The 12,283-nt window shown below is 35.7% G+C and overlaps 1 protein-coding gene across 3 annotated transcripts in view; it reads right to left on the bottom strand.

Moving 5' to 3' along the window:
• Window positions 1–12,283, bottom strand: part of TLL1 (tolloid like 1) — a 219,166-nt gene that overhangs the window by 92,393 nt on the left and 114,490 nt on the right. For all 3 annotated transcript variants that reach the window (XM_045998282.1, XM_045998280.1, XM_045998281.1), the window contains exons 7-8: window positions 10,120–10,225; window positions 1,649–1,773 (exon numbers count right to left, since the gene is read on the bottom strand). In XM_045998282.1, the coding sequence (XP_045854238.1) occupies window positions 1,649–1,773; window positions 10,120–10,225 (231 nt within the window). The remainder of the gene's footprint in view (window positions 1–1,648; window positions 1,774–10,119; window positions 10,226–12,283) is intronic.

The following is a 12,283-nucleotide window of genomic DNA, read 5'->3' as shown; positions in this document are numbered from 1 at the left end:
AATTCATAACCATACACAGGGCTCAAGGCTCAAAGCTAAGGACTTCAGACACACACACACACACACACAAACACACACACACTGGCTCAGAGGGAGAGAGAAGGAAACAAAGAGCAAAAGATGGAAAAAAGAGAGAAAGGGAGGGACCTGTTTGGTGGGCACTAAAATGTCTAAGAGAGAAAAAACAAACCATTCTTAAAGATTTAGTGAACTAAAACTTTAGATATTTTTTAAATATATATTTACATGTCTTAGCTCTCTCTTAATTCATCATGCAAGTAAATAAGCAACTTTCATATACTGCTTTAAAAACACAAGATATCTTTCACATTGATGATGGTACCTTCATAAATGTGGTTTCACTGTATTAACAAACCAATGTATATATTATATATTATACTGTTTCAAGTAAGAAAACAGTCTGTGTATGTATTTATATAAATAAAGCCTCAAGTGAAAACTTATATGTATTTTCCCATTAGTAGCTTAAATATTTAAGAGTTATAGACTGAAAATTACAGTTTCATAAGTTTGATTACTTTTCTGATTCCTACTGGCTGATCTTCATATAATTCAGTGTTAGAAATGCATGTCCAGTGTGTTTTTAAATGAGATATAGATATATCTATATACATTTATATATATATATATATACATACACACATGTATTGAGAGACAGACAAAATGGCCTTCTACGTGAATTATTTACTTAGTTGCTATTTATCACACAATCCTCCCCCAAATCTTCTTTCAAAGTTAAAAAGTATAATATATCCAATACTGCCAGAAATTAGCCAAGAATCACTAAATTCTTTTGTCATAGTGGTGCCATTTATTTATAAATACATCTTTCCTGTGGAAATTTATATTTAAAAAAAATACTACACATACATACACGAACAAAAATTTGGGGGAAAGCTGTGCTAACCAAAGTAAAACATATTTCTTTGATATATGTTATTTCAAAGGATTTTGACTATGCAGGAGGTGCACAGAATATGCACCATTTCCAATTTGAGAGCAAACTCTTTTTTCTTTTTTGGACCAGTAAGTCACTGGTGTTCCCTTAGAACAGTCTTATTAAGAACTTCCTTTAATCTCTTTTTCATAACTTTAGCCAGTAGCAAAACATGTGGTAACTCACAAGTAACACTGTTAGAACTCCTTTTTTGCACCAACGTTATACATTCCAACTAATAAAATTTCAATTTATATATCATTAATGGTGGTACTTTCAAGAAAAATATAATTTCAGTCCTCAGTTGTGAACTTGAAATAAAGGACATTCTTTTTATTTTGGCAAGGAAACTCAACATTTGACTATGAAATCCTGCAACTATTTAATAACAACTATCAGACAATCATGCTTTTTGCTCTTTTACTTGTTAAAAGAAAAAAAAATGCTAACTCTGTTTAAAAAAAAAAATACTATCCCTGCTTAAATTTGATTTCTAGCAATTTGTTTTTAATTATATCAATGAGTGTTCCAGAGTTCTCTCATTTCATTTTATGATTACTGACTTTGAACCGAATACGTCACTTGCCAGCATGGAGAGACACAAGTAAACAGTTCAGTGAATTGCGGCTTATTCATCTGGAAGAACACAATCAGGCACAATTATGGTTCTGTTTTTGTATGGTGCAATACCTGGACATCTATACAGCTTTCTTGCCTGTGCAATATCTCCTTTGCTTAAACGGGTTCGCTGACCGATTGCAGGACGTATGCCATTATCATCACGAGAGGGGAGAATAGTATCCAGAAACATCCCCCTGAAAAAAATCAGAAGCAAGCCACACATAAGTCACCAAATTAAGACACATACATTCCTTACAAGTATAAGATTTTTTTTTTCAGACTCACATCAGTTAAAGGGAAAATACATCAGTGTTGAACTTCAAATAGTGTGCCAGACTTTCAAAACATGTTTATCAAAGTAGAAAAAAATAATTGGGGTTAAATTCTATATCTAGCATAACGTCAATGATGAAATTCACTTTTACTTAGAAATCATTTTAAAAATCTAGAATTCTCTATAGTCCCCTATCAAGTACACCATGGCTTTTGTTTTAGGCTCTTAAACCAATCTAAGAACCCCTTGGATTACTAAATTGTAAAACAATTTTCCTCATAGCAGCCTATTTTTTAAGAGTGACCTACAATACATGTTTTTGAGGTTACCAAAATTATAAAAATCAAACAAAATGTAAGTTACTTTTTAGTTTAATTGTTAATTTAACCTATATATTCTTAGAAGTCCAAGTATTACAGTACAGTAAAAGAACAGGAAAAAAAAAGAGTATAAATTTTAGAAAGAACAGTTTAAAGCAAAACAGTTTTTTTGATACCCACACACACACACACACAGAACAAAATTTTCACAGTAAAATTAAGAAGAAGAAAAAAAATTATCAATGGTAAAGACCTGATAATGCTAAGCTGGAGAAACCAAGTTGTGAGATACCTAAGGTTGTGATCATCTTTCTTAATCTTCAAAACTAAAAATTTTGAACGTAATGCATTAAAGATATAGTCCTAATTTTTCAATGAATATCAACATTTATAATTCTAAAGGAAGAACTGAGCTTAAAAGTTAAAAGGACTGGGGAACTATTCCAGTGGGAAGAAAGATGAGGATTTCCAAAAAAATAAAATTTTAAAAAATCTTTTAAACTAAGATGAAAGGCATGACACTCCTTCCCAAAATTTTAATGAATAAATTGTATTTAGACAACAAGTTAAGAAAACATTTCCTGGGCACCTGGGTGGCTCAGTGGGTTAAGCCTCTGCCTTCAGCTCAGGTCATGGTTTCAGGTTCCTGGGATCAAGCCTAAAATCAGGCTCTCTGCACAGCAAGGAGCCTGCTTCCCCCTCTTCCTCTGCCTACCTCTCTGCCTACTTGTGATCTCTCTCTCTGTGTTAAGTAAATAAATAAAATCTTAAAAAAAGAGAGAGAGAGAACATTTCCTTCCATTAGGAAATACTTTCTAAACACTGTTATAGGTCTGGATTTGTAACCAGTAATGAAAGATACACTATGATTCTCACATTTTAATGTAGAGCAAGAGACATTAAACAAAAGATTGAGTACTGAGATAGTAACAGGTACTATGGAGAAAAAGAAGTGAAGATGGACATTGATTATCCATTGATAGAGTAGCTTTTAAATAGAGTGATCAAAGAAAAACTTGCTTGGAAACTGACATTTTGGCCAAACATGAAGGAATTGAGGTGAGGGCACTGTGAGTAAATAGGAATAAAGAATTCCAGAAAGAAAGAATAGCAAATCCAACTGCTCAGAGATGGGAGGATCCTTAAAGTGTTTGAGTGTCACACAGAGAATGTGACTTTTAGCCTAAGGAAAACTGCTACCATCTGGAAGATGGTAAACAGAGGAGTGACATGATCTATGAGTGCTTTATGACTAACCTCTCTGGCTCCTAGGTAAGGATAGTGATCTTTAGATAAAACCTGGATAACACAAATATAGAATGGAAGTCTTTACAAATTTAAGTATCTACAGAACTCCACATGCATATTGCTTGAGATAAAGGGAGGGAGGGGGAACTAATGACCTATGGGAGTAGACCAGCAAAAGTGAGAGGTTGCCCATACTTAATAAGATGCAACTCCAGCTAGGTCAATGCAATGGAAGGAGAAGTTGAGCTATAAAATAGGGCAATACTGAGAAAAGCCATTTTCAACTCTGCTTCATAAATCAACAGATATATTAATTAGGTAAGCCCAAATTAATGAATGGTTACTGTGGAGGCCGAGAAAAATTAAGGCCATCCCACCTCAGGTTTAGCCATAGCATAAGTACAGCCATCTTCGCTTCAGCAGCCATCTCAGACCCCTGTGCCCAAGGGCTGAACTTTCTTTCTTTTTTTTTTTTTTTTAAAGATTTTATTTATTTATTTGACAGAGATCACAAGTAGAGAGCCAGGCAGAGAGAGAGAGAGGGAAGCAGGCTCCCTGCTGAGCAGAGAGCCCGATGCGGGACTCGATCCCAGGACCCCGAGATCATGACCTGAGCCGAAGGCAGTGGCTTAACCCACTGAGCCACCCAGGCGCCAAGGGCTGAACTTTCAATAGATCGCAGCAAGGGAGCTGCTCTGCTATGGACAAAACACTGACCCAGAAAACAAATGGTTTAGCACCAGGTTCCCCACCAATGTGCGCTGCGTGATGGGCAAGGGGACGGCCCCCTTTCTGGCCACGCCCCATTTCCCCATTTCTCCGCACTGGACCCCAGTCCCGAGGCACGGTGGGGCATGCCACACTATGCGGGGTGTGCGCAGAGGCCCACTGGCTGGGACTGCTGGGGACTGGCTATCTGAGGCCAACCGAGGTTCCACGGCACTGCCATATTGTTCTGCCTAGGTGGGATTCTGACTTAGAGGCATTCAGTCATAATCCCACAGATGATAGTTTTGCCCCATTGGCTCCTCAGCCAAGCTGCCTTGAGGAACCACGAACCCCCTGGTGACCACTTAGTGGGACTCTAGCCCCCTGAAACGGTGGGGGATTTGAACCGCCTAGGGGGAGCAAGGGACGTCTCCCAAGACCCCGGTCGATGGGCTGCCATGCGTCCGCTTGAGCCAATTGTCGACCCAGTCGACCCAGATACAAGTTGGAATTCTTACGGGTAAAAATGTAGATTGGGGCTCCCAAAGTATGTGCGCAAATAGATAAAAACGAGTGCACTCACCAGCCAGCACAAGACCCTCCAGGTTGAGGTCCTGGGAGTCTCCTAGATCTCAGTGGAACCTCCAAATGTTATACCCGAGTTTTTGCATCTGAGAGACCACCAAGGAGTCAACACCAATGCAATCACATGAGGGTTTATTCGACAAGCTTAAGCTTGGGCCCAAGTATACCTGACACAGTGGAGTAGGGACTTGGACCCCGAGCTAAGTTAAGGCAGGGGTATTTATGGGTTCCTATTACTAAAGCAGGGTGGGGATTCCTGTTACTAAGCAGGGTGGGGGTTTCTGGAACCAAAGCAGGGTGGGGGTTCTTGTTGCTAAAGTAAAGTAGGGGAAAGTTCAGCCCTTGGGCGCAGGGGTCTGAGATGGCTGCTGGAACTAAGATGGCTGTACTTATGCTAAGGCTAATCCTGAGGTGGGATGGCCTTAATTTTTCTCAGCCTCCACAGTTACCATTTCTGCAGTACTTCAGTACCAACAAAATATTCATTATTTTCTAATTCTAAAAACAGATTTGTAATCTTTAAAAGGTTCATTTTTTTCCAGTTTTCAAAACAGTTCAGTTTTAAAAGGTCAAGGACATCTTGACAGATATATTCAAACTCAGACAATAGAATGATGAATTTTGATTCCTCTCTACTGAGGTAACTTCTCTTCCATTCAGACGGGGTCAATCACCCTTTATTTTGTTCTTCTTTTGTGGTCAGGAAGTTAACAATTCTCTCCCTCCACATCCAGGCCATTAAGCAATACAGACTCTTCCTGAATATCCTCAGTGAGGCACTATCAATAGTCCAGTGACAGATTACAAAGGGCTTCACTTACTAATCTTCATTTATTCTACCCACATTAGAAGAATGAATTGGCTAGGTTTCTTTAAGAAACTTCGTAAAACTTTGCAATTCTTTCATTAAAGAAAAATGGACAATCCCAGTTAGCAAGCCTCTAGTTACAAATTACCCACGCATACAAAGGCCACATATCTCTAGCCCTGTTCTTCCTAAAAGTAAGTACCTAAATCTGCTGATGGACTCAATCCATGAAGACAGCTAAAACTTTTTATAGACTCCCTGGGTTCAGAATAGAAGAAAATACAAAATTGCAAATACTTGCATTAACAGAACGAAGAACAAAAATACATGTTCATCTAATTAATTTAGGAAAAACATTTGACAAAATTCGAACACCTTTCATGATGAAAACCTTTTAACAAACTAGGAATAGATGGAAACTGTCTCCACATAATAAAGACCATAAATAAAAAGCCAACAGCAAACATCATACTCAGTGCTGAAAAACTGAACTTTTTCATCTAAGATCACAAACAAGACAGAAAACCTTGCTCTCACTGTTTCTACTCAACATAGTATTGAAAGTTGTAGCCAGAACAATTAGGCAAGAAAAAGAAGTAAAAACATCTAAATAGGAAAGAAAGAATTAAAATCATCTCTCTTTGCAGATCATGTAATCTTATATGTAAAAAACCCTAAAGAAATCACACAAAAAAAGTGAGAACTAATAAACAGATTTAACAAAGTTGTAGAATTCAAAATCAACACATAAGGGGCGCCTGGGTGGCTCAGTCAGTTAAGCATCTGCCGTCAGCTCAGGTAATGATCCGATGGTCCTGGGATCGAGCCCAATGTGTGGCTTCCTGCTCAATGGGAACCTGCTTCTCCCTCTCCTCCCTGCTTATGCTCTCTCTCTCTCGCTATTTCTGTCACTATCTGTCTCTCTCTCTCAAATAAGTAAATAAAAATAAAATCTTTTTTAAAAAAATCACACAATAGCAATGAATATTCTGAAAAGGAAATTAAGAAAAACAATTACATTTACAATAGCATTAAAAGGAATAAAGTACTTAGGAATAAACCCAATCAAAAAGGTGAAAGATTTGTACATTAAAAGCTATAAAACATTGCTGAAATTAAAGAAGACACAAATAAATGGAAAGATATTCCGTTGCCTATGGATTAGACAGCTTAGTTTGTTAAGATGTCCACACTACTCAAAATGATCTACAGGTCCACTACAATCTCTATCAAAATCCCAATGGCATTTATCACAGAAATTTAAAAAGTCCTAAAATTCATAGGGAATCTCATAGAACTTCATACAGACAAAAATTTTTGAAAAAGAACAAAGTTAAAGGACTCACACATCCTGATTTCAAAATACATTACTAAACTAAAGTAATCAAAACAGTGTGATACTGGTATAAAGACAGACCTACAGACCGATGTAATAGAAAAGGAATTTCAGAAGTAAATCTTAGTGAATATTGTAAATCATTTTCAACAAGGGTACCAAAACTACTCAGTGGGAAAAAAATAATCTTTTCACCAAATGAGGTTGGAAAACTATATAGCCATGTGCAAAAGAATGAAGTTAGACAATTATTTCAGCTATATACAAAAATTAATTCAAAACATTTTAAGACCTAAACACAAACTCCGAAATTATAAAACTCTTACATAAAAACAGAGAAAAAGCTTCATGACATTGGATCTGGCAATGATTTCTTGTTTATGACACCAAAGCACAATTAACAAAAGCAAAAATAGGTGAGTGGAACTATATCAAATTAAAAAGCTACTATGCAGTAAAGACGAAAAAAATTGCTAAGTATGTATGTAAGGAGGAGACAGAATATAGAGATACTACAACTCAACAACAAAAAATTAAATAATATGACATTAAAGTGGGCAAAAGATTTGAATAGACATTTCTCCAAAGATGATACACAAACGACCAAGCACATGAAAAGATGCTCAAAATCATTAGTCATCAGAGAATGCAAATCAAAACCACAATAGAACATCATGCCATGGTTACTGTTTAAAAAAAAAAAAGAAACAGAAAACAATACATGTTAGTAAGGATATGGAATAATTGGAACACTTGTGCACTGCTGTGGGATTGTAAAATGGTACAGTAACTACAGAAAGCATCATAGAGTTTCTTCAAGAACTTAAAAATAGAACCATCATATGGCCCAGCAATCCCACTTCTGGGTATATATGCAAAATAACTGAAAACAGGGTCTGGGAAAGAGATTTGCATACCCATATTCATAGCAGCACTATACACAATAGCCAACAAATGGAAGCAACTCAAATTCCATGAATGGATGAGTGGATAAACAAAATATGGTCTAAACTTACAAGGGAATATTACGCAGCCTTAAAACAGAAGAAAATCCTGTCACATGCTGCAACATGCATAACCTTGATGACACTGTGCTAAGTGCTAAGCCAGGCACAAAAAGACAAATATTGTATGATTCTATTTAAAGAGGTATCTAAAGTATCTAAATCTAAATTCACAAAACCCAAAGTGGAATAGTAGTTACCAGGGCTGCCAAGAGGGGAAAATGGGGCACTGTTGTTTCACAAGAGGGGTCATAGGGTTTCAGCTTTGCAAGATGAAAAAGTTGTAAATATTTGTTTCACAATGATGTGAATATACTTAACATTAGTAAACTGTACACTTAGAAATAGTTAAGATTATAAATTTTATGTTTTGTGTTTTTAACAATGCACGCACACACACAAAACTTCAAATACCTTGGAGGTGCTGGCTAAGAACTGTGTCAAATATTTTATCTCTTGGAATTCAGTTATTTAAATATACATACAAGTTAGTAAACATCCTCTTTAAAAAGCAAAAGGATAAAATAATGTTGGTTCGGTCAACTCTTCTAATAGGTAGGTATAACTACTTTCACTCTAAGAATATAAGTTCATTAGGAAAACTGAATAGGATAATTTTGAAACAGTAAGACAGAATAATAGGTCAAGGCTGCGTGGCACACAGCACCACAGTGTGGGGCGTGGGGATGGTGGACTGAAGGTAGCAAGGGCAGAATGATTTATGGAAAAGAAGGAAAAGAAACAATTTAAACATGTTAAAGAAATGCAGAATTAGGGGAAATATATATTTTACATTTTGGCATAGATTCATCATTTATCAAAGATAGAAAGAATGAATGATTTCTTCTACTTTCCACTACTTCCTGTGTTTCAAAGAATCAAAAGTCACTTAGTTATAAATAATCCAGTAGTGTATGAGAGGTGCCTTGGCTGACCTGGGACCCAAATCCCATTTGTTATGTTTCCACAGAAAAGTCAATTCCAAGCATTGACCTAAAAATAAAGTGTTATAGCTCTTTGCAATTAATTTCAGGCCAAATTTATGCATGTATTTCTACCAAAACTCTAATTCAATTCCAGAAACCATAAGTGTTTGGGTGGTTATTATATCTAAACAAGCACATATGTTATATCTAAACATCACTTCAGTAGAATATAATTATTAAATATTGTTAATAATTATATTAAAATACAGTTAATAATCTTTCAAATAATACAGTTTTTTCTTTTTAAAAAAGCATTATTGAAAAATGTATCCAGGTATTAAGAGTTCATTGACACACTTTTTTTACTTTTTATCAGGAATTTTTTTAGGGGGCACCTGGCTTGTTCAGTCAGTTGAGCACATGACTCTTCATCTCAGGGTTGTAGGTTCAAGCCCCAATGTGGGTGTAGAGATTACTTAAAAAAATAATAATTTTTTTTTTAAAGTTAAAAAAAAGAGGGGGGGGCATTAATTTGAATTTCTTATCTTCTTTCCAATCCTGCCTCTAGAAACAGATGTTTGATGAATTGTGAAATGGCCATAAGTGGCCAAAAAGAATAAATCAGAATGGACAAGAGTGTAAAATAGGCATAAAAATGGAAAGGGGATGACTTCAATGGTTTGACAGATCCAAATTTCTTACCTGGGAACTATTTGCTTGATGACATCATATTTAAAACAAAGTAACTGAAATCCAAATTTATTTCATTCTTTAAAAATAGCATTCAATATTTAATGAAATGACTTTAAGTTTAATAAGTTATGAAATTCTAAATTATATAAAGTAAAATTATCTTCACAATATGTTCTTTGGGAATTAAAATAGCATAACTCACACTTGAGCAACAGAAAACACAGAGTAGAAAACACAAGTCACATAGAGAGTAGACACTCCAACTCAACGACCTCGTACCTTATTTGACTTGTGAATGCCTAATTTTCATTAAATACTGCTAAGCCAATTTAATATGCTGAGTGGTTTAATAATCATTTTAGTTGGACTTTTTAAAGTGATTTAGGAATGTAAAATAGTTTAAATAATTCATACCATTTTAATTTTTACTCTGAATTTATGTATCTGATAGGAAATGTGAAAATATGTTTTTAAAATCTCAAATGCTAGTGTTGGCTATAAATACCAATCAAGTATTTCTGTACTTAATGGCAACAGCAATTGAAAACTGTTCTACTGCTAATGTTAAACACAGCCTTGTGAGGAGCCACACAGAGGAAAGGAATTAAAAGTCAAAAGGTATAACCTGAGACTCCAACCTTGAGAAGGTGTTCCTGGCATAGTGCATAATACTGTCAAAGTCGTATCTTTCTCCAAGTGAGTTTACTTCTCCAGGCTCCATCTTCAGAAAATTGTACTCTTGACCTAAGAATCAATCATAAACATTTCAGAAGCCTTCTAACAGACAGAGAAAAGAAGAGAAGAACCCCTCCTAGGCGCGCATCTGCTCTTGACTAAAGGCTGGCTGCAGCCACACGCGAACAGCCTGCTACGTGCAAAAGTATGCATCCAGTGCTACTGTCTTCACTTCTTATCACATTGAACAAGGAATACTACATTTGTCAGAGAGTTAATTTTCCAAAAAAGCATACTTCAGGTTGTTTTCCATGTGCTTCCATTTTGCATTCTCATAATATTTGTTTCTCTAAACTCTCACTGCTTTTTTCAGTACTGCGGGAATGATCGTGAAAAAGTTACATCTTTAATCAGTCCCCACCTTTCTCTTATGACTACATTTGTCAAGATCAAGACAAATCATCTTTCTATTTGCTTTAGAGTCTTTCTCTAAAACACTAAGAAAAATACGGTAGGAATATTTGTACGTACACACAACACCACAGGCTCTAGCTATGTGACTTTGTCTCTAAAGGTAAGACACCAGCAGCAGAGTTCACTCAGAATGGAAACATGATTCCCTCTGATGAATCTAATACAAACTCTACTTGGAAGGATTTCTGATCAAGAAGAATGTGCTTCAGAACTTAACAATTTATTTATTTTTGTTTTACTTTTCACAACTGTCATTTTAACTTCTGGACATTTTCATTTTAATGGGTTTCTCAACTGGCTGTTTATAACTGTGCTACGATACTGTTTCTTGAAATCTGAAAATAACTGACTTCTCTATCTAGATCTATGGCAGTGGTTCCAGAAACAGAGAATTCCCTTAGAATTCAGGCTTCAGTAACTCCATTTTCACAATCTCAGTAGCAGCTTTTATGGCTCATTTATGTAACTTCAAAAGTTTTGAAAGATACAAATGTAGGAGTGCCTGGGTGGCTCAGTGGGTTAAAGCCTCTGCCTTCGGCTCAGGTCATGATCCCAGGGTCCTGGGATCGAGTCCCACGTCAGGCTCTCTGCTCAGCAGGGAGCCTGCTTCCCTTCCTCTCTCTCTGACTGACTCTCTGCCTACTTGTGATCTCTGTCTATCAAATACATAAATAAAATCTTAAAAAAAAAAAAGATCCAAATGTAAAGGTGAGTTCTCAGAATTCCAAATTCAAGGTTGCAACTCAGAATGGAACTATTACAACACTCATCTAGCTAGGTTTTTATTCCAACTGCCATATGACTAGGAAAAATATAAATACTACATTCATGAAAAAAATTATAAAATACAATAAAGAAATTGAGTGATACCAGAGCATAATATCTCTGTGGGAAGGAAATCCAGTCTACTCACTTGAGCATGAAGGATTAAAGAATCATCCTGAAGTTACAGAACCCAAATCCCAGGCTAAAGTGTTTTAGTCTTTCAATGACTTAAAATATTAATGAACTAACCAGTCTGTATGGTGTACTATGTGCTTACCAAATCTCTAATGTATCTATGTGCATTATAACCATTTTCAGGAAAAATGCTACATTCTTGCCGACCTCTCCTAGAAGCAACTCTTACATCTTTCTCCTTCACAAGGAAGAATAAGTATGTTTTAACATATCTAGTTCTAAACTGAGATTTTCACAAAGCTGTGGAGTTTATTTTATAGACAGTAACCTGTAACCCACTGGAGATTTCAACTTCAAGCACAATATGGGAAGATACTCTCTAGTTACAGCAAAATGCTTTATAAAAATTTCTGAAAGTGGGACATTAAACAATTTCAGTCATACATTTTGAGGCTTAACCTGTAGGTGACTCAGTATTTGGTGATAAATAAAAGTAATATGCGATACATGGTCTAAATAAAGAAAACTGAACTTATTTAATTTTATTTTATTTTACTTATTTATGAAAAAAAAGGAAAAGGATCAGAGCACTGGGAGAACTTACCCTAAACAATTAAAAAAGAAAAAAGATGATAAGCCTTGTCCTTGAAAGAGTATTCCAATCTTTACACCAATTTTGTTCCTACTGTAGTTACTAATTTTGCATATAAATGAGAGGCTAAAGTCTACACTTATTAGACATTGCCCTTGAAT

This window comes from Meles meles, chromosome 2 (assembly GCF_922984935.1).
Source record: "Meles meles chromosome 2, mMelMel3.1 paternal haplotype, whole genome shotgun sequence".
NCBI classification, from domain to species: Eukaryota; Metazoa; Chordata; class Mammalia; order Carnivora; family Mustelidae; genus Meles; species Meles meles.
Note: the sequence above shows the minus strand (reverse complement) of the source record. Positions and strands in the feature narration are given on the sequence as shown.